Raw genomic sequence first — 27700 nt, 5'->3', positions numbered from 1 at the left:
ATGGTCGCAGCATTCAAAGATGTATTCACATACATATTGTGTGTTACATTTCCACTCATGCACATGAAATGGTACTGCCACGCTTTCAAAAGGTCTGGGCCATTTTAAAAGTCAATATTTCAGTGTCATTTGCACAAATCTACTTAAAGTGTGTAACCGTCGATGTGCCTCGATTCGTCATGCCAGCAGGGACAGGATGCAGAGGAGCTCCCACATTAAAAGAGCTAAGATGGACGATGCCGCCACCCGAAACATCATTTGACACTCAGCTGCATCTGGAACATCTGCTGTGACGGGCCCGTCGGGGCGGCGTTCGCTTCACCTCGGCGTGCGGAACCCTCCTGCGGCATGGGGACACTTATTGAAAGCGATCCAGGTAAACTAGCTGCAGTCCGCCACCTAAACAACAGAACACATGCTTTGCATATTTGTCCCTACGACGGCCTCTCAAACAGCGCGAGACCTGCTACGATTTATCCTATGTGTGATATTGCTGACGGACATTTTACGTGGAACATCAAAACAAATCCCCACCACACAGCGAGAGCCTAGATACATTTGTATTAATTCACATATGAAAAAACAAATAAAACCAACTTAGCCGTGAGGTAAAACATTGATCTTGGCTTGTGGGCAACGGGTTATTTTCTTTTGGACGCTCTTTTTCACAATGTCTAAATAATCAGTCTCAGTGTGACATCTGAGCTAGTAATATAATCCATGAAGGCTTAGGGAGAGACTGCATTGACTGCACACACACACGTGCACCCTAACGGATTATGTCCCATCCCTAAACCAGGCTGACCTCTGACCTTAAGGGCCAAGGAAGACACATGTTAGGTGATAAGTGAAGCACAAGGCCTATTGTGCAGACAGTCTCTCTTCCCCGTTTATTGACTTCCTAAATGATCCATTATGGAGTGATTTACGAGGTTTACCGCCATACAGCCGGACACTTGTGAAGCTACTGGGTTGTTGTCTGCTCCGTTCAGCAGACATCTACACCAATAGGACCAAGCATTTGATTTATCAGAGAATGGACGGAAGCTTGCCTACATCACCTCCAGTGTTTGTTCAAAGCCAACAAAGGAGTTAGGAAGACATTATGAATGCAAGGTGTCACAGGAAGTGTAGGGACAAAACGTATACTCTGCGGGGGATACTAAAAAATACACCAAAAAAAAAAGTGATAGACGGTTTATACATGGACTTTTAAGTGAAATAAAAGCTTTCAACGAATTTAAAGTTCAGGTACAATTTTGGCAGCAGCTTCACAGAAAAGCAGCTTGTCTCAATAATGACCTTGTCTTTTCTATGCTGGCTAATGATTCAAGGCCATTGTGCTGCTCTGGCTCTTTGATTTCTCAGGCCTGTCCTGTACACCATGACGAGCTTCTCAACTTGGGATCATCCCCGGAGCCAAAGTCGTTACGAAGCAGAACGTCTGGTGTTTGAAGCTCTGCCTCCCCCCCCCTTCCGACCTCTCGGCACGATGTAGTAACATATGAGCTCCCATGATGCTCGTCGACTCTCAGATATATTGCGAAAGAATGAAATGAAAAACAAAACACCTTGATTTTCCTTTAAGACCCTTAACCTTCTTGACAAATGTCATCTTCTTTAAAGGACGTCTGCATTCGGCATTACAAATCTAAATGCTAACAACTGTCAAACGGCAAATTAAACAGAACCTTTGCTTAATTTTCAACTTGACAAGTTTCGACACGAGCGCTAAAGGAGTTCACATTTAATAGTTTATCTCAAAGCAGGTATACTTCTTATAAAATGAGCTCATAAACTGATTACGCAGATCAGGGAAAGCAACACCAAACCACTATCCTTCTGTTCTGCCCCCCCCCGCCACGCTGTGATTTACTTTTGTTTGACAAACACAGCTCAGGTCAGACTGCAAGGCCTGTGTGCTAAACTAAAGCCTGCTAGAATAACAACATGAGATTACGTAGCTGCTCAGGTGCGGCGTATACCTTAAATTCAAGTCCACTGAAGCAAATCTCCTTTCAGATAGGTCAACACAATCACATAGCTGCATGGAGCAGTTAAAAGTCATCAGGAATTCCAGTCAGCTTAATAGAAATGGAAATAATGGTGGTTCAGCTTTGACATGATATATTTAAAAAAAAAATTTAAAAAGCACACTAAAATATAATGAGTGAAAATAAAGATTTTATTTTATTTTGGAGACCAATATACTTTCTTTGTATTTTCACATTGACCCCTTCCTCGCTATTCTCAGAGATAAATAAAAACATAATCAGTATATATACATCAGAACATACCAATACAACTTTGATAAGATGCTGCAGTTGGTCTAACTTGTAAAGACTGAACATGGAAATCAGTTGTGATCATGTATTCACCGGCATCTTCCGACCATGAAGACGATCCTTTATTTAATCTGTATCAAAAAGAATTGAAGTGCTTTAATTCTGCAGCTGTACAGCGCTAAGGAGTGAAACACGGACTCCTGAGTTTCACGTGGTTGTCAGTAGGTAGCTGTTCATAGCTCAACTGTAATGTCAGTACATGAGAAGCACAATCTATTTCCATATTGTATCAGCACACATGATTGTAATGTATGAATGTAGTATTGATCATAAATCTTCTCAGAGCTCAGTGACTCAGCCTGTGTCCGTTCCCTCGTTGTAAACTGACCAGAGGCTGATTCGCTGGTCCTTTGATCCGGCAGCCAGGACTCTTTGTCTGGGGTCCCGGTGGTCAGAGAAAGCTACACTGAGCACCATGTCTGTGTGGTACTGTAGTACCGCCAGCGGCCGGAGCTTCTTCCAGCCAAATACTCTTATCCGGTGGTCCCAACCTGCTGAAGCCAGAAGTTTACGATCCATGCGGATACACAGCTGGGAAACCCCGGGGTTGACCAGCGTCACGCAGTCCTGCAGCTGTAAGAAAGAAAGAGGAAAAATATCTGAACAGGTGACTGTGTGCTACTAAAACACAACTACAAAGGCATTCTCATATGTATTCCAAGCCTCGTGCTTGTTTAAGGATGGGATGTAGCATTTTTTCCTAACTGTAAATGTAACACCAAATAACCCATTTTTCATGCAAATAGAGGCAAGAAAAAAAACAGACATACTTAATAGATCAGTAAGTCAATTAATCACTACCGTCTGGGAAAATGTGGCCAAGGCAAACACCGACAATGAGGGGGCTATCAGCTGATCTGATGACTGAGGTCCAAGTGTGAGGCTGGAGGTCTGTTGAACCTGGCTGCATACTCCTGGGACTCAATCATCATCCATAAAACATTAGGGCACGAGGGCCGCGAGTAAATCTCTCGGCGACCCATTATTTGTTTTGGAGTTAGGGAGGCGTATTCTGTAAGCGTGTTACCTGTGTCGCCGTTTGGAAGAAAGCGAGAGACCATCTCGCTGAAATGCTTGTTTGCAGAGACCGTGTTGCTTTAAGCACCTCTGATGAATTACATTCACACTGAAAGGTCTGATCAGCGGAGAGAGACCTGATAAATACACTGCTGTAACATCTGCCTGCTAAAGATTAGCCACAGCCCCCTCTCCCTGTGATCAACAGCGTCCCACAGACTGTATCCATCTCTCTAAATGCGCAACATTCTGACAAATGAAAATGAATGGTGGCTAAGATGGTGCTCTGAAGGGCCCCGGTGTTGTGGGCATTCCTGGAGAAGCGAACGTGCTTTTCCTGAAGGGTAGAGATCTCCACCGGATCGCTATACGGGACCTAAACATCTGGCTGTGGGAGCTGAAATCAAACTGGACAGCGTAAAATTGACTTCATAAGTTGTGTCTAGGGAGACTAATGGTTTGGATGGGGAGGAGATTTTGGGAGAATTTATCCTGCTCCTGTTCTGGGCAGGAACCATCCGCAAGCTGCATGTGGAAGACATAAGCCAGGTACTCATAGCCCAAGTGGATAAAGTGGAATGCAAGGGAGAGAAGGAGCAGGGAGGAATGTCATTGATCATAACAGCAAGAAAAGCCAAGTTTAGAAGAGACAGTGATACCATTTCACTTTTTTTCTTTTGTTAGTCAAACCATCATCGCGAGGATGAAACCGTGTGCCCACTTCGCCCAACAGAGCCAAATCCACAAATACAAAGCAAACTAAGGGGTGAAAGATTGTTCTGAGCTTTGTTATTACCTCAGGTATTTGGTATGCCCCTACCTCTGTCCATCTGGTTTGCATTAGAGTCCTGATAATGATGGGTTTAAGTGTCTGTTTTTGTTTGTTTTGCTTCCCATAGTTTGTGTCAGGAAAAGGCATTTGTTTCATTAAGGGGTCAATTGCAGGCAGTAAATGGCTAATGAAGTAGTGATGGTCATTCAGCAAGGCTGCTTGGTTAATTGTTTTTACTTTCTGTCTGAGAAAGTGGAGAGGAAAAAGTAGTAAAAAGAAAAAAATGGCTGCCTTGTGCTAGAATTTAGAATGAGTGATGCTCATGTGAAGCTCTGCCGGTTCCTGAGCTGCCGGCCATCAGTGTCGAGTCGCGAGGTGCTGGAGCTTGGACTGAAACAATCAGCTGACTGACTGAGAAGTAAAAGAGAAATAAAACTGTGAGATTCAATTAGCTGCCAATTTATCAATTCTAAACTTAAAGAAAAATCCAGGCCGGTTTTATTTTATTGCAATTAATTTTGTGCTGGCCTCACTTTGGGGTTAACTTTTAATTGCACTTTACCTGCTAATTTATCAGCAAATCACATCTTCCTGACAGGAAATGGGAGTTGCAGCCTAAAAGTCATATTAATTTTGATCATATAGATGATCTGCTTACACTTAGGACACTTTGGAGACCGTTGTTGTTGTTTTTTTCGATAATGATTGAAAAAACAACAGGATGATTAAAACATTTTGAGAAACATTTTGACTTCGGTATTTAGAACAAAGCCATGTACCCTGATTCCAGACTTTGATTCCAGACACTAAGCTAAGCAGCTGCTTTTTCGAAAAGACAACAATCTCCTAAATGTCAAAAAAAAAAAAAAGGATCAAAAATCCTGCTGCTCAAATGAGACTTTTTTAAACTGTCTTCTACAAACAGTTAATTGATTGGATTTGGCTTTTTAAAAATATGACCTATTTATTTGGTCCATAAAAGTGGGCCAAATAAATAAAGCTGTGCTTCAACTGGCTCTGAGGCTGCAGATTAATTTGAATTAAAAAAACCTAAAAAATAGTTGCAGCCCTTGAATATATTATTTCTAAATGTCAGAAAAACTCTTTGCTCTTGGAACATAAGACTATTGTCTTTTCTAACTCGATGTTCTCCGGCAGCAGCATTGTTGCTTTTGCTGTCAGGCCACACCACATCTAACTGAAAATGCAGCTGACTTCAAGTGCTGCCATTAACCAGTCCTCAGTCTCTAATGAAACCCATTAGCTCTAACCGGGGAGTCTTGGCTTGCATTATTTCCACCCCATTTTTCCTCAGATTGCTTCCTTGCTATCTCATCACAGACAGAATCCATCTTTGGTCTTCATCATTCTTTTTTCTTGTTTTTTTTTCTTCCCTTTTTGGAAACACTCCTTCCTGGGCTGTGTTACAGCATGCAGATAAACACACACAACGGGGTTTGCTGTCTAAACGCCAGATTTCTCAGCTGTCAGGAGGCTACCAGCTCTGCTCAGCAGCTGGGCCTATGACAGATCCAACACAAACTCACACTTCAGGATCCTCTTTCGTAGCATCTCACCAGAGCGAGCTGACGTTCAAAGGGAGTGTCCACTTGGCAGGTTTCACTCGTGCTTTGCTTCACTTTTTCCCCCTTCTTCTTCCCTCCTGTCTTTAACCTTGGTCTTGGCACCAATCTTGGTGTTCACACTGATCTACTGAAATGTCCCATCATCGCTCACTCACTCGAGTCTAGCGGCTGGAAGGGTTTTCACAGGTATATCTGACACACCCTGTCCCTGAATCACACTTGGCAGTGGGGAGATTACAGCCTTTTGTCACCTTGTCTGTTAGAGCTCGGCTCTGGCTGACAGGAGATGGATGTGTCAGGTGAGCAATCCCATTCAGAAAAGATAGGAGGAGGAGGAGGAAGGGTGATGCCCCATAAAAAGAGTGAAGATTTTTTATATTGCAGCACAGCTGAAGTTGGGCTTGATTTGATCGGATCCAAAAGCCAGGACTCGACACTAGCAGTTGCAGGAATTGTGGTTTCCCAAAGAAATCGTGCAGGTGACAACAGGGGATATTTTTATATTGCTGTGTATGTGAGGAGCAGGATGTCCACCTGTAGAGAACTGTCATCAGCTCCAGCAACAGCTCACTGTCAGACACGCTTGATTTACATTGCTAATCTTCCCCTGTCTATACCCCGTTTTCCCTTCTCCAGACTGCGACTGCTGTCTTTTTCCCTCTCCAGGAGAAACCCGTCACTGCACGTGCCAATGCAGGTGAGCATCCACCTAAATGAGCGTCCATCTGGTTTAACAGCTTGTAAGTCTCACGTCTTTATACAACATAGTCTCGACCCTGACAAATTCTCAAAAATGCACACTGCACCAGAGCAGAGGGGGAAAAATGCTATGAAATGATATCAGGCTTTCCAGGTCAAGCAGAAGATAAAGGCCTCTGGAAGCCATGTGAAATACATTAACCTCCATTCCTGAGGCTATCTGTCTTTATCTGGCCTTGATAAGCTCACTTCACAGCCTTTCAGCCTCGCTAAATCATAACTGCGCTGCATTGTGTCACATTCAGTTTCCCCACCGTTTCACCAAAAAAAAGGAGAAAAAAAAGCATCCAGCCAGCTCTGCTGCACTGGACTGTATCGCAGGGGTAATTTGTGGGAAGTGGGATGCTGTGGCACTTACAGCCTCCTCAGCCTTTATTGCAGCCTCCCACTGTGAACTACTGTTCCCTTTACTGCAGATGTGTTTTTTGTTTGGTTAAGGGGCCTCTCAGGTTTTGATATTTTTATTACCTCTCAAGGGTCATCAGTCAGGACCCCGGGCCAGGGTCCACCAACCGGCAGGTCCCCCCTGCCTGCCTGCTATGGCCACACAAAAATACTTTTGTGGGAAGAACTGAGGATAGCTGTCTGGACGTCACACTGAGCTGCACTTCAGAATAATTTAAAAGCCCCCGTTGGATCCTTTCCCTCTCCTTGTGCTTTCTGCCTGTCATACTCATCCTGGATTACACGCTGAATCAATATTTTGTTGCTCGAGCAAAATAAAGCAAATAAACCCCTCTCCTCCTCCTTTCGATTGAATCAAATCCTTCGCGGTGTTTTCCTAGACACATATTTAGGGGTGAAAAAAAATGGAGCTTCGCAAATATTTCTAATTCAAGCATTCATTTGTAAAAAGCCTCGGAAAGAATAATACCGCTTTCACTGTGCAGGAGTGTACTATATCAGCCTCAGGTTCCCCTTGGCTCGGATTCACGGGGGTTGGCTGAAAAATAGGAGCATTCCCTTTTGCTCATGAAATCAAGAGAAAATACAGCTTCAAATGAGGCGTTAAGTCTCGGAGGCGTTGGCTGTTATGTAAAATGAATTATGGTACAAGCTGATATGATCTCTTTTGGTGTTAGTGCAGATGCACTGGCATGGAATTTATTGTATAGACAGGACATATGTTTGAGAGTCTGTGTGTTTTAACAGAATTATGGTAAGAGGAATGTTGTATGCTAAATGAATTAAGTATGCCTTGATTTTCCTCTTTTTAAAACCAGAAAATGACACACATTTTTCTTCCCAGCTGTAATCAACGGTGACGTGAGCATATCGAGGTCTAGTATGCGATTGTGTATCAATGTTCATGTGGGTGGTAAGACTCTGGAGTGACAGCCCCAGCTTGGCCCTTGGCCCCCAGCTCTGCCAATGCTGTGTAACCAGCAGCTGATTTATGGCCCCTGGAGCCCTGCTGAGCCTCTTCCTCTTTGGCCCCTGATGTTTTCCAAGCAAGCCCAGAGAAAGGTAACACTCCTCTGCTGCTGCCAGTTCCTTTTTATACTATTTCTAGGGACTCTCTTGTTCAACAATTAGTTAGCAGGTCAGCTTATTTGGGGTCTTAGCTAGGGACGCTTCAGTAACCAATATGAATTAGCATGACTAGCTCAACCAAGGTAGTTGTATCCTTTGGAATACTTCTATTTATTATTAGTCCTTTATTTATCCAGGTAAAAAATCTCATTGAGATTAAAAATCTCAACTTCAAGAGACACCTGGCATCATGTCTAAAATACCTTCAGTACTTAACCCTAATTTGGCAGAATTGTTAGTATTATTTGATATAAAGAAAAGTACATAGTGACCCAACTGAAACATCCGAACAGAAAAAAACAGCTAAAATCAAGCACAAATCAATTTAAGTCACAAATACTTAATACAGCTAGCTAAAAGCAATGATTAAAGCTATGTTTTTCTAAGTTATCACTGCGGATTAGAGGTTACTGCAGGTGTATCACAACAAACAAATTCACATTTTCACAGTTTGAGAGTGACTGACCAGTCAGATCAAACGCTCTGTCCTCTACTGACCTGCAGGTTGCTCTGTCCATCCAGCCTCCAGGAGGAGAGCGTCTTCTCAGAGGAGCCCGATACGCCCCTCAGACTTGTGGTGTCAAAGGTCAGGCACATGACAGGCTCAGGGTGGGCTTTGACTTGGCTCAACTTGGACCTCTGGGTTACGTCCCACAGCAACAGAGAGCCATTCTCGTATCCAGCTAACAGGAGAGGCCCAGAGCCCGAGTCTGGCTGAAGAGAGGAAGGAGAAGGGACAGCAAGATGGAGAAGAGGGGACAGAAAGTGAAGCATGAGTTAAGATGTTAGATGAGAGCTGTGTCGTAAAAAAAACAAAACACGGAAACCACTGCGCAATGCTGGAAACTGAGAGGAGCAGAGGTTATCATCCTGGAAGCTCCCGCTGACACTCAGAAAAACGCTCCATTCGTCAGCTTGCTGCTCTCTCTTTCCAGCACTCCATTACACCACTCCTCACTTTGCTCCTCATCTATATTACTAAGCCACAGACATCAAGCATGCACAGATAGAATACTACATAAGGTAGTGAAATAAAGCAAAACGCTGAAAAAATGCTGCTTTTCTCGACATGTAGCTGAGATTTTGTGTTCATGTCTTCCTGACTATCTCCTCATTATGCAATGTTCTGGTTTTTCTCCACTTTAATGTGTTCATGTTTTATTATTTTATTCTATTTTGATCATTTTTGCTACCAATATAACTCCTCTGCAAAAAATACTCTCAAACTGCATACTCGCGATCTAAAAAGAATAAATAAATCGAACTTTCGTACAAACCCGACACATATAATCTGGCTTCACATCCATTTCATTTCCGGACGTTCCAGATCCAGCTTGAATGTTTACAACTGGCGAATCCATCAGAGTAAATCTTTCAAATCACATGAAATGAAATGAAACCAAGTGTGCAAACAGGCATCAGACAAAATAAAAAAGAATCTTCTGTTAAATATATAGAGCAATCTATGGTGACCATAAAATAGAGTTGCATGCATATTAATGGGGCAAAGTCAGCAGTGTAACATTTGAAAAGAATAATAAAGCTGTGCCTTCCCACTGTTGTGAGTCCACAGATAACCTCTGAGTGCTCGCTTCCTCTACAGCAGTATAATCAAGCCGGCTCAGAGGCTGTGTGGAGGTGTAGCTGAGCTTGTAAATTATGTCTGTGGACAAGCACATAAAGGTGGGCTGGTGAAAAGTAGCTGCCTTATATAGGCACTGCTGGAGGCGAGATGTGAAGGACGAGGGAGGGACACCTGGTGAGATTTTCCCATCATCCCGCTTCCTGAAAATCAAATTTTTTCCATAAAAATACAAAACACTGTAGTCCGTTCTACCGTAAATACGTTCCTTAAAACGCCCTAATGTGGCCTGAAGAAACAGATATGTACGTATATCCTAACTCATGCCTTTACTTTAAAATACCGCCAGGCCTCCAGAAATAGCACAGTGCCATGCGGAAGGTAGGAGGGTAAGAAATTTTTTCCATATGTGCAAGGAGGCCGTGTCTGCCATTTTTTCCCTACTCATGTCCAAGTCCTCTTCTCACTTAACGCCCTATATTTCTCTTCTTGCAGCTTTAAACAAATTATAGACAGAGTCGTGTATTCCTTCCAAACACATCAGCGAGGACGAACACTAAGGGATTATGAAAACAAATAAAAACACGTGAAAATCAGTGGCCCCTGCTTGCCGGCAGGGACCAGGCTAAGCGTTCCAGGCTAGGGGCCCACCGTTTCACTTAAGTGTAGGACTTTGCTGATTGATGATGTCATGGGTCAGAGGTCGGGGAACCCTGGGTAGACATGTAATTCATTATATCCTCCACAGGCCTTTCTACAAGAGGGCTCTCTGCTGGAGTGGGGCTGGGGCTCAGGGAGAAGATTCATCACCAAAGAGCAGCTGGAAAGATGGATGGAAGCTGGCTGGAGATGCAGGACCAACGGAGGAGACTTCTCTGTGTCGTCTCCAGGATGGCAATGTCATGTGACTTTCAGCCATGTTTTCATAGCTGTATTTATGTAGCGTATTAGCACGTAATTAGAGACTGATTTATTTTATTTTTTTTCCGTTTGTTTTAGTGCACAGGACACTCGCTGAGTAGAAAGAGCAAGTAGGAATGGGACACAGAAAATGATCTGGGCAGAATTAGACCATGGCCTCTGCACCCTTTCAGCATACAGATTACCTACTCTACCAGGTGAGCTATAGAGGTGCCCTATAGGCCGATTTTCATTCTTTTGGCAAATATGCCAAGACATCATTGTGCCATTTCTACTGTAAACATATCACAACCCCAATGCTGTGTAAAATGTAAATAAAGGAGAATGTCATGATTTGCAAATCTCATTGTCTCATATGTTATTCACAAAAGGACAGAGCAGAAATACCAAACGTTTAAACCAAGAAAAAATTCCATCTTAATAAAAATACTGACTCATTTGATGGCAGCAACACATCTTTAAAAAGCAGAAGCATAGACAGTTTAAGGTTGTCTTGCTCCTCCTTCAAGGTCCTCTTTGAAAAGGTCATCCATCTAGCTTTGATGGTGCCTTTCCAGATGCAGGCTTTTGAACTGAGCACTGATAACTAGTCAGATGGTCTCTCCTTTCCTTAGTCCAAAGGACACGGCCTCCATGTTTTCCAAAAGAGAATTTGCAAATTTTCATTCGGTTCCACTTTCCCTCAGTCCATTTTAAAAGGGCTTTGGACCAATTTCTGGATCATGTTCATGATGTGCATGATAGGGTGTTATCCTGCATGTGTAGACGGAACAGCAAACGGTGTTTATGAGCTCATGCAGTGACTCCTATGACAGAATGTGCCTGCTTGCAATGCAGCGCAGCCCAAGGACCCGCTGGAATCTAGTACATATTTTCATCTTGGTCCTTTGAATGATATTATGCACTGGTAAAGACTTTGCATTCAGGTATTCAAATTCTTTGATGAACATCGTTCCAAAATTGTTCCACAATTTGTTAATGCAGTTTTTTTTACATATTGATTCTATTGTGAATAAAATATTGGTTTATGAGATTTGCAAAACCAGTTGCATCCCAACTGTTTTAGTCTTGGAGTTGTATTAAGACTTCTAGTGAGATATACATGCTGTAAGGTGGTGTAGCTGTGTCCTGTTTGACAATTAACACTCTGAGCGCTTTTGTACTGAATATATTAAGTATATTATATTTTATTAATATTCATTTATTCGTTTCCTTCCTTCTCTTGTCTGCTGAAACAGTGTTTAATGTTTAAAATCCACCTGCCGCTGAAGCATCAGAAACTACAAATATGACGTGCACAGGTACATGATATTGGTCAACATAATCAACATACATAATACTTATGTTATACATATAACATATTATGTAAGGCAATAAAAATATTTACACAGTTTTCTAAAACTCATCACCAAATTGCTTGCTTTAGGTAACCATCAATTTTGAAATGATTGTTTTTAAAGAAAGCTGCAAAACCTTAAATTTCACAATCAGACAGAATGTTTCCGCTTCTCAATTTTACCATGTCAAACAGAGTGAAAATTCTCCTATAACCCTCTTTTCCTCTTTTTAAGTTTTTTCTATTTTCCTCCAGAATACATATCCAGACATCTTTACAGAAAAGTTTAACGACTGTTATAGAGGTCATTACATTTTCTAACTAAGAGCTTTATTCACAAATGTGAGCAGATTAAATCACAGTTCTGAGAAAGTTCCTCTTTCTCAGGAAAAAAGTGCAGTTGCAGCCCTGAAGCACTTCAGTTCGATTTCTGGTCACAAATATTTTTTTTTGATGATTTGCACATCATAAAATCAAAAAAAACATTTGTACTTATTATTTTTGTGCAATGCCTCAGTTTACACCAGGGATGTCAAACTACTTTTAGAAACATAAAGCATGTGCAGCTCACTTTGATGTGGGCGAGATGAGTGAAACTCACTTTCAGTGTAAAAACATTTAACTGCACATTTAATCCCTGATATATTTTAATATAAGATAAAGAAGTGCAACTTTATCAGGACATCTCAGGTCACTGCCCAGACTGTCTCATATTTATAAAACAAAGTTTTTGATGAAAAAAAATTTTTAAACAAAATTTCTATTGTACATGGTGAAAAACTGTCATTAAATTGTTTACCTAACTACTTTGTTGTAATATAAATGGCTGTGTGGGGAATCCTTATCAACAGGAATAGCTGTCAAATTTATGAATATACAGTAAAAAAGTTGAAACCTTTATGCCCTCCGTCGTATTTTCTAAACATCTCCAGTGGGCCGGGTTCGGGTCTTTGCTGGCCCGGTGCTGACCCCGGGCCTTAAATTTGATACAACTGGTTAAGACAAACAGAAGAATGCAACTTCCACTGTAACTGCCATTTAGCTTTTGTGTTCAATATTAAAATTAGTCATGTTCATTTTTTCAGAAAAGTTAAAGTAAATAGTGGTAATCTACAGGGGCAGATTGTCACAAAGCAGGGCCATAAACATCACAGACTTTACTGACAGCAACTAATATGTGCCATTTATTGGTGATGTTCTGTACTGTTTGTCCTTGTTTATTATAAGGTATGTAAATGGTCAGTGGTACTTGGATAGCACCTTTCAACTCTTACCGATCACTCAAAGTGCTATTTACACTACAGGCCACTTTCACCCATGTCTTAAACATTTTCTACCCACACACTCACCCACCAACGATGCATCACGAACAATTTGGGGTGCAGACTGGAGAATCCGCTATGATCCCAGGACCACAGCCATCATACATGAGAATTTTTATATTAACCTATATTATATAGTTTTATAGGCGTATAGGTTTTTCTGTATTTTTTGCCAAGGACAATGTAAAGGAGTCATTTACACTAACAATCTACTCTCTATTCAGCTGTGCACTGTTGCTTTCACAAAGTAAAAACATAACAAGATAACTGGAGAAAAATGGCATCATGAAGCTAATAAATTTTCGGTGTCGTTTCCTTGTGTTGTGATTCCGGCCTAAATCACGAACAACCCTCAGACCAGTTTGTTTGCTGATGTGGCCACCACAGGCCTCGGGCAGACACTGCTTCAACATAAGGAACCAATCGCCTCCTTCGCTTTTCGTCCCGGTCTCACCATGATGTCATGGCCACGAGGCTGCAAGGTGATGAGCTGAGAGTGATGGATATCTGTATAGGAACATTTCCTTTCCCCCCGCCAGCCTCTGTTCACATTAAAAGCCTTGCACATCATATATCACTACTGTCCCCCTGGCCAAGCCTGACATCGGCACACAAGTCAAACCCACATGTGGAGGCGCTTTCCTCCTCCTCCACTCGCCATCGTTCATGGCTTCCTAGCCGATCAGATGCAGAAAACCCTGATAATAAGCTCTGTCACCTTTATGTCATAGCCCACTAAGGGCTAGGTGGGATTTTAATGGAGTGAATTGTGGCTAAATTTGGAAGAAAGCGCTGCTTAAGACTTAATCGTTTCCATAAACTCCTGCAGAGAGGTCTTAAAGGCTGACAATAAATCTGTTGGTGAGTCTGCCTTAAAAATATAGGAGGATAATCGCTTCTCGTCTCAGCAGTGGGAAGAAAAGAGGGAGGGGTGGCAAGTGCGAAGACAGAGAGAAGAGATAATTGGCAGTGGCTTCTTCCTGGAGTGTGTGTGATAGGGAGAGGCAGGGTGGAGAGATGGGGATACAGTTGGGTCCATATATATTTGGACAGAGATGACTTTTTCTTTACTTGTTTGGTTCTGTATGTTACCACAATGAATATTAAATTAAACAACTCAAATGCAGTTAAAGTTCAGCTTTAATTCAGCGGGTTAAATATAAAGTTTGCATAAAAATGTGAGGAACTAACAGATTTTTTTTTTAAACACGAGCCCTTATTTTCAGAGGATCAGAAGTAATTGGACAAATTCAATAACTGACAATAAAAATCTTATTTCTAATACTTGGTTGAAAAAGCTTGGATGGCAATGACAGCCTGAAGTCTTGAACCCATCCACATCACCAGATGCTGGGTCTTCAACAAAACTAAAGAAAATTCAAGAATATTCCACTACTTTGCTTCAATAAACTCCTGGGTTGCTTTGGTTGTATGTTTTGGGTCATTTTCCATCTGTATTATGAAACACTGACAATCAATTTGACTGCATGTAGCTGGATCTGAGCAGACAGTATGTCTCTAAACGCCTCAGAATTCATTCGGCTGCTTCTGTCCTGTGTCACATCATCAACAAACATTAGTGTCCAAGCCATCACGCTGCCTCCGCCGTGTTTTACAGTTGATGTGGTACACTTTGGATCATGAGCTGTTCCACGCCTTCTCCATACTTTTGTCTTGCCATCACTCTGGTAGAGGATAATCTTGGTTTCATCTGTCCAGAGAAGATTTTTCCAGAACTCTGCTGGCTTTTTTGTTCCAATCTAGCCTTTCTACTCTTGAGGCTTATGAGTGACTTGCTTCCTGGGGAGTCTTGTTCACTTGTTTGGCTGTTGTGAAGGGATCTCTCATCACCATGGAATTTATTCTGCGATCATCCACCACGCATGTCTTCCATGGACGTCCAGGTCGTTTTGTGCTGCTGAGTTCACCAGTGCTTTCTTTCTTTCTGTACCAAATTGTAGATTTTCCCGCTCCTAATATTGTAGCAATTTCTCAGATGTTTTTTTTTTCTGTTTTCGCAGCTTAAGGTTGGCTTGTTTTATTTGCATAGAGAGCTCCTTTGACCGCATGTTGTCTGTTCATAGCAAAGTCTTCCAAATGCAAGCACCATACCTCAAATCAACTCCAGACCTTTTATCTGCTTAATTGATAATGATATAAGGAAGGAATTACCCACACCTGCCTGTGAAATAGCCTTTGAGACAATGTCTGTCCAATTACTTTTGGTCCCTTTAAAAGAAGATGGCAGATATTAAGGAGCTGAAACTCCTAAACCCTTCACCCAATTTGAACGTGGGTACCCTCAGTAAACAGGTAAAAAAAAAAAAAAAACTGTCAGCGTCCAAATATATAAGGACCTAACTGTAGCTGTTTCAGCCGTTGCTTCCTGCTGTGTCAGGTTAAGGAGGCAGTAGGCAGCATTTGAGCATTTAATGCGAAAGGCAAGATAACGTTTGTATTTTTTTCTTCTCGTGACTGAGGAAAGACCTGCCATTGTGTGTTTGATAGTGAGTGAAAGAAGGGGTTGTATGCATTCACAGATGCACACAGACAGGGCCGGGTTTTCAGTCTTTTCTTGCGCTCGGAAACTCTTGAGTCACTCAGTCAGTGTAACAGATGAACATGCTTTGAAAGGAATCGGCCTGAAATGATTTACAATCACCTGGGCCCTTCGGCTTTGAAGTCAGACAGCTGCCTGTGCTGTATTACAAAGATATTATATAATTTATAATGATATAATTGATCATTATGTTTTCTGGCACTCAACGCTCAGCCAGCTTTGGTTCATAAATCAGATGATGAAAGGTGGGTGCAACAGTGAAATCAAAGGCAAACAAGAAAAAACACAAACATGGTGTCAGCAGGCACCGAGACTCTTTTCTCTACAACATCACAAACAATGTCACTTTTATAGGCTTTGCTTTTGACTTATTAACTCTAATTAGTATTACAGGGATGCTGGGCTAAGTGTGCACAGGCCAGCAGCTTGCCTCACTCTGGGGTTCAAGATGATAAGCTGTGTTTTGATTTCTGTTGCCTGTAAACTGCACAGCTCATTAAATTTATGCAAACCATCCACAGCCTTGCATCAAAACCCCCCATTCAGTCCCTCCCTGCAGCCCCAAAACCCGGAGAGTTAATAATTAACCATAAAAATAATTACAGGGTTGCGTTAATGGCTGGAAAATAAAACTTTCAACGGCAATCACAAAACAGAAAGCTGTAACTTCTTTTGCCCAGATCAGATTGGATGTACAGCTGCAGGCTGATATATGGCTGTGAACCCCCGGCCTTTCCAAACACTCTAATTACAGTGTTGGGACTCGCTGCCAGCTGAGAAGAAACGCTTGGAAAAAATGATGCAGGACGAGTTGTCGAGCTGTAAATCACGAGCCGCATCTCACGTGTGTGTTTTTTGTTTACTTTAGCGACTTGTCGTGGGCCGCTGTCCAATCAGAATGAAGCAGGTATGTACGGATGTGTGAGCTTTTATTAACAGTCATGAAACAAAAGGTACATCGTTCTCTGGCTGTCAGTGTGATTTTCTTTTTTTGGATAGTGTGACTGATCATATTGTGAATTTCCTTATTTTCTGTTATGTTTCACTGGTGGCTCCTAATTAGACCTGTGCAAAATGTTCTAAAAGACATTTTAGACAGTTTTGTACTAGACGATATCTAAGAAACACATCTCTGCATGTGAGCACAGAAGCTCCACCACATTTTAGTTGAAATGTATATATTTATATGAGGGGCAACCAATCAGAAGAAAGTTGTCCTGAAGGGAGGAAATAGAAATAAAATAGCTCCAAAGATAAATCAGAATAATTTTGACCTATGACTCACACAAATGTCAAAAAAGATGGGGGGCTGTAAATGAGCGGCATAGGGCCCTTTCTGAGTGTATCTGTGCATTTCTCAGTGTGTGCTGGTAATGGTGCAGAAAAATAGAGTAACAGACAATTAATTAAAACATTAATTAAAACAACTCAACAATATCTTTGAAGAAAACACTTTAAACTGATGCTTACCTGCCACAGTTGTAGACACATGACCATCCCCAGCTTTTCTTCTGGCACAAGGGTGCAGACTGCAGTCTTACTGGGCAGCTCGATAATCTTGATCTGTGGAGAACACGTGACAATTACAGGTTAAAACTGAAAGGGTACCATTACATTGCAAAGAAAAGGATAATGATGGATTTTTTTTCCTGCACAAAATGTGGTGTCTCGCCATCTTGCAGCTATTGAGATATTTAAGGGGGTCAAGATAAAAAGGCCGGGGGTCACCAGAATCAGTAGCACACATCCCAAGAGAACAATGGATTTCTGTACAAAATTTCATGGCAATCTATCAGCGTAAAAATGCTTTCATCCCAATCAAGGTCGTGTTCCTGCCAAACAGGACTGCTATCTCTCACCCCAAAAGCGAAAAATGGCAGCGTATGTGTTTTCATTAATCTGTTTTCATTACTGGCACAAAATTATATATACACACAAGTTCTAATTGCCAAGTTGGAATTTGTCTGTCTTCTGCATTCAAGTAACAAACCTGCAACCCAAATCCATACTTGCTTTTTCAGGACCTCCACGGATCCAAGTCCCTCCAACCAGCAGTACAGTGTCATCCATCAGCGCAGAGCAGCCGCCTCACTGTCTATAATAAATCCTGCTAAAGGCTCACCCTGCGACCTGAGTGGTGTTTTCCTGCACACATTGGCACTGATTCTGATAAAAAATACACAGACTAATGATGATGTGTGTGCGTGCACGTGCGAGTGTGTGTACCCACACATCCTGACCAAAGCTCATTCCTTCGACTTTCTCCACGCGGATGATATACACTGCTCATATTCATTCTCATTAGGCCTCAGATTAAACAGCCCTTAAAGGAAGCGATCTGTATTTTAGCACTAAGCCACATCTGTCCTGCATGTTTACCTCTGCGTGCCTGACAAAGAGGGCCTTTAAGGACTTCTCTGTGCCTCAGGTGATCACTGTTCTTGTGTGGCATCACACTGCCCATAAATAAAACACCCACGCTATTAATTAATGTTTCTCCCGTGGCAGCAAAGCTGCTGGCAGGAATCTCACTGTGAGCAGTAAACAATAAAACCACGTGAAATAGCTTCAGATGGAAACTGCTGCCTGTCTCGGTTACATATCTAAATATCGCCCCGTATTTTGCCCGAGGCGCTGAATCATGCCACTGTGAATGCTCTGTGGCAAGTGCCTCAGTATTGTTCCTTAAGGTAATTCATTAATGGGTGTGTTTTTACTTGCAGATGCATGATAGGGATCTGACTTGGTCAGTTATGTCTGTGGAATGGGGTGGAGAGCCCAAAATGGAGTGTGGCCTGTTTTGGTCTGCCGTTTATGGGTCTGTAGGTGTGTCTCTGTCTGTGTCTGTTGGGACAATGGCATTATTGAGGTGCTGGGAGTCACAGGCGCCCTGATGCCTGGCCCACTGGACCGAGGTTAGCAGAGGCACGTTTGACTGGATCAGGTGACCGCTCCTTCCCTTTCAAGTGTAGCTCTGCCACAGAAGAGCACGTAACATGAATCTGGAGGCAATAAAAGATGGCTGAATAGCTGGCTGCCCCATCCTGCCTCACCACTCAGACACTGGCTCCACACAAAACCAAACAGGCGTGTGGGTGTAGAAAATTAACCTCAAGACAGACAAAACTGTGATTTCATTCCACCATCAGGACTGGGCTGGGATTCTTTTCTCTTTAAGCCACCATTCAAAGACAAAAATGTAAACAGCTACTTTGACTTTTAAGCAGGAACATGCTCATTACTTACTGTAAAGCACAGTTAAAACTGCGCTTTGCTTTCTTAGGAATTCTCAAAGCCATGTGTTTTAGACAAAAGCATTCAGGTAAAAGAATGTTACTAACCACAACCACAATTAACCAACATTTAGCTGGTGGTCAGTACTAAGATCCTGACCTTCAAAAGTGCACACTGATGCATAAAATCAAGGTTTGCTAATGATGCCATTCAGATCACAGTTTGACAGTTTCTGGCTGCAGAGGGCATGCTCATGTGTCATGTTGACACTACCTGAATGGATTCAATACGCTTATGGATCACATCAAATGCAAAACATCGGTGGAAAGATGACAGAACTTGCAACAAAAACAACTTTGAGGAACACAATTTTCCGAGAGCACTCTTACGGTATCAAAACCCACAAATATGTGTGAATTCCATTGAGTTAAACAGCAACAGCAAGTCTGGTCAGGTTTATACAGGATGTGTTTTTACACTCAACTCAGACGGTTTAAACCTATTAAGCTGCTCACCCAAAAAGCCGAGCTATTTATATGCTAACGAAATCCTTCCATGTCAGTTGAAAATGAAACGGAGCATCAAGTTACTCATCAAATGGGAATTTAATTGAATGCGGACGGATGCAGTCGAATCTGCAGTGTCAGAAGTAACACTTTGCATTTTTCAGTAAGCATTAAACAACTGACTTCAGTAATTACATTACAGATACAATTATGTTGTTATTTTCATTGCAATCAGTCTTCAGTTCTATGTAACAACCAAACATGCTTCTTTCTTCCTGAGCACTTGTGCCACAATCAGCTGACTTGTGTTTGTCTGCAAATTGAGTCAAAGGCAGAAAGAGCCACAAATTAAAGCTGAGCATTTGCTGACCCCAGCCTGGCAGCCAGAGCCTGAACTTCAGCAGGTGATCTACCTGTTCATGTTTCTGAAGTAGAATCACTGTTGTGATCGCTTTGAGGTCTCTTTGGGCTGGCTTTCATCTTTGCTTTGTGTTCATACATAAAAACTAAAAGAAAGACTGAATGTGTTTCCTTGTTAGGACAGGGAGTTGTGTTATTGTGTGGGACTGGCCATTATGTGATGGTGCACTTCAGGTCATTTTACGGAGTAACAAGAAAATAATGCAACGAATAATTTAATGCATTACTTTCTCTGGCAAGTAATTAATCAACATACTCCATTACTTTTAAGAAAAGTAACAAGTAATAGTTAGTATAATACTTATATAACACTCAATGTAATGTAATCAGACTTGCATTCCTGTGAAAATGTGTGGCAAACATTTCTAGATATTATAATAAAAAGTTGTCACACTCACTAATAGAAACTCCTCTACCTCAAGAAAAAGATTCCATTTTTAACTTAATTACATTATATCTATAATAGGAACCTTTAAGCTTTCCCTTGTTTTCCCTCATGTCTATACAGTTACAATAGCAGATGCTCATATTAAACATAGCTGAAGTTTCAAATAATGAGTTCAGCATAAGTACAGCTAATCCCTGTGAGCCAACAGCTCAGGCTTCAGACAGTTTTGTCTACTCTTGGTTCTGTATCATATTATATGGTAAGACATCAGTGAAAGCGGATGTTCTTAATATAGTTCTCTCAAGTTCACACCTGTTGTTCAAACTTTTTATTCACAAGGCTCGGACAGTAAGAAGTAAAAAGAAGCAAAGGAGCTAAAATGTCTCATTTTAGACTAAGAATGGACTGAAGGAATTCCAAGGCTTAGTATAGGACAAGTATCATCTGGATCTATGGATCATGAAAAGTAACTCTTGTGGAGACCAGGAATAAAAATATTGAACTGGAAACAGATTCCCTTTAGGTTCAGAGATTTAGCATATGCCAGCATGTGCTGATAAAGAGGCGGGGGATGAACATGGATTGTAAAGACAATTGAATGTTGACACTGCTGATGTCTAACCTCCTCCGTCTGCTCCCCAGCGTAGGCCAGAAGGTAATTTGCAGGGCTCATCTCTACAAGGGAGCACTGACAGTATCCAACACTGCCAGTCCGCACAGACTCCACCAGCTCACTGCGACCTTCACTCACGTCCCACCAGCAGACCTGCATGTCCCGGCCCTGACTGCGCCACCAACAGGAAGAGCGAAACCAGAGCTGAAAATCTGCAGTTATTCACTATTATATACTTTTTAAAATCAAACAGTTTGCATAGAATTAAACCACAACTGACATACTAACAACATTTCTTATTCACAAATCCTTGCTAAGAAAATAAAGGTAAGAACCAGACAGCTGAGAGAGGTTTACCTGATGAGTGCATCTGCTGACTGCAGTGTGCTGACCCAGATGACAGAGTTACCAGAGTGAGCTTCTATGATCTTCTCTGCCCTCCTGCTGTTCAGGTTCCAGATATGTATGGCACCCTTTCCTGACCTGCAAAAAGAAGGATGCTGCTTTGTAAAGGATCTTTAATGATCATCACGTACATAGAACCTTACACTAAACTGGTTCTGCTTTACAGTAGCTACAAAAATGGTAAGATTTACTCTTGTTCAAAGAAACTAACATTCAAAAATATGAAGGAGCAAATCGTGGCTCACCCAGAGAACAGGAGGGGAGTGCCCTCTCCTTGGCAGCTAAAGTGAAGTGTGTTAAGGGGTCCGCCCGCCCCCCTCAGGGTGTAAATGGGGGATGGAGAAGGACGAGACATCCTTTGGTCAAGCAATCAAAACGTGGCAGAAAGAAGGCTGAAAACTAGCGCCGCTGCGGTCACTGTAAAAGAAAAACATGAACATGAAATCTGAATGTAACACGTGACAGTAGTGTATTCTGAGGCTGATGGCAATAAAATGCTTACAGTCCACACTGGATTGCTCCACAAATACCTCTCAGAGACTGCACAACGTCTGATAAACGTATTTTATGCAAAACAGGATAATTGGACACATTTTAGATGAACAAAATAGAAATGAAGTGCACACCTAATATGTCAAATAAGCAAAAACCTTTTATGCACAAACACTGAGCACGGGCCTCCTTGAGGTGCTTCACCCTTTCTCTTCCACACAGCAGACAGATGTTTTATACACTGTCTGTATTTTCTCCATTGTTAGTAGCTACAGACCCTGTGGCTCTCTTTCGGTCTTCCTCCTTCTAGTCTGCGTGAAAACACCTCTCTTACTCAATATGTCATATATCACCACTTCTGACAGCTGAATTACTGTAAACACAGAGAGCTGAGCTTCTCATTCCTCTTGATCTACAGCCGTTGTCCCAGAGGCAGAGGTAACAGCTCGGGCTTTTAAGTTGTTTGTAGGCTGGGTAGCTGAGGAAACCAACCTGACCACAGGCATGCTGCAAGGAAATGATGCTTCAACACTGAACAATCACATGTGAATGGCTGATATCACAGCTAATAAAATGCTATCTATGTTTAAAATCATGGTGTCAAACTACATGAAAAGACACTTGCCAACACAAAACTTAAGGATGCGCCAAATGGGCTATTATTAGTATTTATGTTTTGCACAGGCATGTGGCCCACGTATATGTAAATGGTAATTGGTAGTTCTTATAAAAGTGCTTTTTCTACCCATTCACACACATTCATATAAGCGCTTTTTTCTATGCTTTTTCTACCTAAGTGCTTTCTATCTCCAATGGATGCATCGGAGAGCAATCAGCACTACAGCCACCCCTGTAAGCTTACAGGCATTCCCATCCAAGTACTAACCAGGCCCAAACTTGCTTAGCTATTCCCACATTTCTCTGCCTTAATTTATTCAGTATTTGTTGTGATTCGTTCCTCCATTTTTTAAGTAAAACAAAAAGATCATCATTAAAAAATTAACTGCTTTTCATCATCACCTTTGAACTGGGTTCAGAGAAGTGTATCTTTCCCCTTGGCAAATCTGAGATGATCAAATGAGAAGCTTTGGATGAGGTGACACAGAATTACCTTTTTCAGCCAGTGTAAAAGCGATATGACATAACAGGTAAAAATCAGCCACTGACATTATCTATCCACCTATCAGCTGATATGTCCCACTTGTGTCCAGTATATTGATAGCAGTTAGTATAGGGAAGAACACAATGTTCTGCAAGAACACATTTACTCCAAATATGAACCAAGATATATAATAGTAAGAGTCACAGGCCCTGACAGAGCCCTGATTTCAGTTTCATAGAGTAAATCTGAGGATACACAATGAAAGAATGGAGTCTACCAAAATCTACAAAAAAGTAACATAAGTTCTCTATAATGCTTGGCTGCTACACCAACTGATTAATGGCATTGTTTTCCAAAGCATCCCCACAGGTACCTAAAACTGGAAGCCTTATTCTCCTGCCCCGACTCACTCCCCTCCCCTACTTTTACTTATCATAACCCTTGCTCTCTGCAATCAGCAGACACTGAAACTGGAGCCCGAGGCATTCAGGAGCAGCTCATTTCAGGAGGTTAGTGGTTAAATTGTCCATGTGAATCTGTGAAGCGGAGCGACAGAGACCCCCGATCAACCTCCCTAATTAAGCACATAACAGTGTAGTCCCATGTTCTAACAATGACGGTTATTTCACCAGCTGTACTATTGATTAATATATAAAGCAGAAATTGAAAAAAAAAAAAAGCATCAGCTTTTTTACCCTGTAATTAAGTTGGTCTAATAAATTAATACATTTCAGAAAAAGTAGGAAATTTTCATTCATTAAAAAGAACTTTATGTGAATTAAGTGCTCAAAACTTTCTGAGCATAATTCCTGCAGGTGTCCTAACTTTTCACAATAACTTGCAAACCCTCTGTGTGTCTGACAGCAGTGTGGAACAAATGTTACTGATGCATTATTATGACAAAACTCAACTGCCTGAAAGGTACCTAACAAAGGCCAACAGACTGCTTGGTCATGCTACAACATCACACAAAGGCCTTGAGAAAAGAACAGGAGAGGTCTCAAAGCCTGGCGGACTGGCACAGTATCCAGACTGAAACTCAGCTGGATCTGGAGCTGTACAGAACTGAAAGCACAGCAACCAATAAGTGCAAGACATTTGTGGAATCTCCAACGACAAGATTGAGACTGAAATTTGGAAATGTTTAAGATACTGACCATTAATGTCACACTTTTCTCGGAACTGAACCAACAGAAACGCCTTAAAGCAACAACTGTACAAACTTGTTTTGTATGGTATGAAGAAGATGGCAGCAGTATTTTTATGGGTCTATCAGTGAAGCTGCTCCTCCTGTGAATGGGTGGGTAAGACTACATTCCTTAGTCCTGGGCCTGTGTGAGTGTGTGACAGGGGGGGGGGCTAACCCTGGTAACAGGTGGGTTATGCCTCCCTTATTGTCCTCTTCCAGTGTTGAGCTGCGAGTCACACTGAGACCTGAAACTGGCTGTTTTCATTGGCTTGCTGTTTCGACTCGCAGAACTTTCCACTGGCGGCTGCAGCTCGCCGTCACCTAAAAGACAACAGCCGGAGTCAGCGGCGGACACGCGCTTTGCAGGGGCTCGAGAACTGCAAAAATAAACGCACATCCAAAGGATGAGTATAATGGCCATTTTCCCCCAGCCACTACTTCCTCAGTGAGGTTTTCCAGGCGTCAGCATTTCCAGTCGCTGAACTGGCCCAACAATGGGCCTGCTGTTGCGGCTGCAAGCGAGTCAGCTACAAACCCAAACACAAACATGCAGGCAGCTCAGGAAGGGAGAGAAAGACACTGTAAACAAACAACATGGTGACTCGAAGTCACCAAAATGTATTTTCAAGAAGGAAGCAAAGCAAAGGGGGGGATCTGCCCTGGCATTTTTCAAGCCAGTAATTTTCACTTGTGAATGCACATCCGCTGTAGTGGTCGAGCTGCAGTAAAGCTGGCAGCAGGATCAGGTCAAAGAAATGCAGACGCAGGTCAAAGAACTCAAAATTTACTGGGTTGCTTTTTTTAATAAACATAAGAAACCTTCATAAGGTGAACTATAAAAGACAGGAAGACTCTCTGTGTGGCCATTGTTTTATTAAGCATGTTCACAATGAAAAAAAGAATAGCTACACCTAATTAAACCTGTGTATCGTGCACAAGAATACTAAATCAGGGAGACTGATTAATACGCCTGAGCTGGTTTTAGGAGCCAGCGGGAAGAGGCAAGAGAGGACTGAGGCTCCTGCTGGCCCTGTAACAGATAAGACAGCTCTGGGTAATCTGACTCAAAGTCCACGGATAAAGGCAGTTTGTCTCTTCTTGGGCCGTCTGTCCACACCTACAGGGTAATTAGGCCTAATTATGAGAGAAAGGTCCGCTTCCCCTTCATGTTATTAAATGAGAGCCAGCCTCGTCCGCCAAGAATCTCTCAACACCAGCAAGGGGCTGGCGACCTTCAGATCAAACACAGCGACTATCTGTGCCCCCCTTTGACTGCGCCACCGCCCGTTACCCTCCTCAGCATCACTGCACATACGAAGAGGGAGGGGACACACAGGACAGTCGTTATGATATGGGGCATCAAAGTTTTTCTATTTTTTGTTTTTCCAGCAGAGTTGGAGGGGAGAGTCCTGCACATTCCTCGCTTGGTGCTGTATCACGTGATCGGACGCTACCCTCCCGAGCTCCTGAACTTATGGGATTGTGCCATTCATAAATATAAAGAGCAGGCAGGGAAGGATATACTGATCACAGGGGTTGATGATGGGACCTTTTATAATGCCCCAGCTTCACAAGAGCCATTATGGAGCCATGGAATCCCAAGATCCCGTTCTGTGATATGAGCCTCATCAAATATGAGATCTGAGCTGCATGATGAAAACCCAAAGCAGATTACACATAGCTCAAAAGCTCCAGTCTAGATGTGCCCTCAATGAAAAACCTACTTTATGACCTATCAAACCAGTAATATTCCTTTTCTTAGCCAACAAAGGTCAAGAAAAAGCTTCCAGATTCTTCTAAGGCCACTACATCATACCTCAGCTATTAGTCATACTTCACTATTAGCTGTTTATCAAAGGCAATGCTCTTATCTGCTGCTTCCCTGCTTTTTCTGGTCATGATGGCATTTCCACCTCGCTTGTTGATCAGTGGGTGGTGAGCTGATTCTACAACCATTAGTCAGCCCTTCTTGCCTCAGCCCTCCCCCTTTCCAACTATTACAGGTCCTCCTGAGGAGGAAACCAATGTGCCAAATAGAGAGCGAGCTCCATTATAAACATGCAGCTAGAAAAACAGAATGGGAAGTGGCAAGGAAGACACACACCCTTTATTGTGTCTTGGTGGGGGTAATCTGGACTGGATAAACAGCCCAGCGTCAGATAGTGGCTGAAGTCAGACACAAGTGCACCAACACCCACTGTCAGTCACAGATCCAATGAGCGGGAAGAGGCAGCATTGTTCGCGTGAATGGCGTGAATGCTAAGCAGGGGCCACTGCAGATAAGGGCTCAATGCCTTGTGGGAGTCACTGATGCAGGCACTGATGGAGCACCATGTCAGAGGGTCCTGATTTAGGAGGTTCTGACTGTGGTCAACAGGTACCAAGAGCCTTATCTGTTTGCATTATCACCCATTTCCTCCATCAGGTCATTTGCCTGGGCACTAGAGGAAAAAGGCACACAAGAGGGTCGACAGCTCGAGGGTCATCATACATCAACGCACATTTTGAGTGTGATCACCTTCGGATATATGGGGATTATGCTGTCAACGCAGCAAATATAGGAAAACAAGTGCATTCTTATTGTGCTCTAATTCAAAAAAGACATCATGCATTGAGGGTTGGGGAACACAGGAAACAGCAAGTTGTTACACTTTGTCAGACTGCACATCCCCCACTCCTTCAGCTGTCAGTCAACTTCAGGGGCAGCGATGAGTGACTGAATGCACAAATCAATGGTGAAAAGTTTGACAACGGGATAACTAGTTGTAGGTGGTGAACGGCTCCTGGAGTTCAACCAGAACGGACTCTTAAATGTGACCGAGTAACAAAACACCATTTACAACACCTGTCCAGCACCTGTGCATTCCTCAAAGGCTGTATAGGCTCCATATTCATTGCTTTTCTAATACAATAACTAACTTTATAACCTGTAAATACCAAAAAAGAATTTCATAGATGATATGTAATAGACACATATGCTCATTAAAAAGAATTGATTTTAAAAATGTAATTTCTCCTTGACTTATTTCTCACACTCCATTCTTCAATAAATAAAAAAATGTATAAATATTTATATAAACCTCCCTCACAACTAATTCCAACACATGTCACGAGGAACATAAGCTGTAGCTATCACTACAAACTTCGCTCAAAAAAATAGTACTTTTAAGTACCCTTCTGACCTACAGGAATGGTACACCGTGTATTTTATCCACAAGAGTGGATCCACAACAGAAATATAGCTCTCATGTTAATACAGCTCACGCAGATGCTGGACTTCACATCCGGGATTTCCGTTACTCGTTATCTACTGAAGGAGATATATTACACAAGCCTTTGTTAAAATCTAAAATACTGACTTTAAAAAAATGTTTGGAGGTGCTTTGGTTTCTCTCGCGCGATATTAGTAAGAAACAGGCTAACGTTAGCAACGTGGCTCGAAAATAGCCCTAATAAACATTTTTAGATGTCAGGAGTTATTGCTGGGTATAGTGAGTACACAGTTTATGAAAAGAAGTAGACGCTTTAATGAATATTGTTAAAATACCATTTGAGCGAGACACCGGTGTTTTCACTGCAGCTGTGGGAGAGGCGATACAAAGCATGCGCCGCATCTGA

The 27700-nt window shown here is 42.1% G+C and overlaps 1 protein-coding gene across 3 annotated transcripts; it reads right to left on the bottom strand.

The window, feature by feature from the left end:
* Positions 1-1168: 1168 nt before the first annotated feature.
* On the bottom strand, positions 1169-27694 carry gnb1l (guanine nucleotide binding protein (G protein), beta polypeptide 1-like). 3 transcript variants are annotated; one of them, XM_080894453.1, is made up of 8 exons: positions 27630-27669; positions 24258-24403; positions 21545-21716; positions 21252-21377; positions 20904-21066; positions 17204-17296; positions 8511-8726; positions 1169-2918 (listed from the first exon to the last, which is right to left on the bottom strand). In XM_080894453.1, the coding sequence occupies exons 3-8, from the start codon at positions 21652-21654 to the stop codon at positions 2640-2642; spliced, it is 987 nt and encodes a 328-aa protein (XP_080750579.1). In that variant the 5' UTR covers positions 21655-21716; positions 24258-24403; positions 27630-27669; the 3' UTR covers positions 1169-2639. The 3 variants fall into 3 exon arrangements, with proteins under 3 accessions (XP_080750579.1, XP_080750578.1, XP_080750577.1); XM_080894452.1 differs by lacking the exons at positions 24258-24403; positions 27630-27669 and adding an exon at positions 24051-24205; XM_080894451.1 differs by lacking the exon at positions 24258-24403 and having other exon boundaries at positions 1170-2918; positions 27630-27694.
* Between the last annotated feature and the right edge of the window lie 6 nt (positions 27695-27700).

The sequence above is a fragment of the Rhamphochromis sp. 'chilingali' genome (genome assembly GCF_963969265.1).
Source record: "Rhamphochromis sp. 'chilingali' genome assembly, chromosome: 10".
Classification (NCBI taxonomy): Eukaryota; Metazoa; Chordata; class Actinopteri; order Cichliformes; family Cichlidae; genus Rhamphochromis; species Rhamphochromis sp. 'chilingali'.
The sequence above is the reverse complement of the archived record's forward strand: the minus strand, read 5'-3'. Positions and strand labels throughout refer to the sequence as shown.

Coding starts and splice junctions, on each gene's coding strand:
- gnb1l (XM_080894451.1), bottom strand. CDS start 21,654: ATGTCTCGTCCTTCTCCATCCCCCATTTACACCCTGAGGGGGGCGGGC. Junction 8,727..17,203: donor TGTGTCTACAACTGTGGCAG/GTAAGCATCAGT, acceptor TCCTCTCTTCAG/CCAGACTCGGGCTCTGGGCC. Junction 2,919..8,510: donor ATGGACAGAGCAACCTGCAG/GTCAGTAGAGGA, acceptor TCTTTCTTACAG/CTGCAGGACTGCGTGACGCT.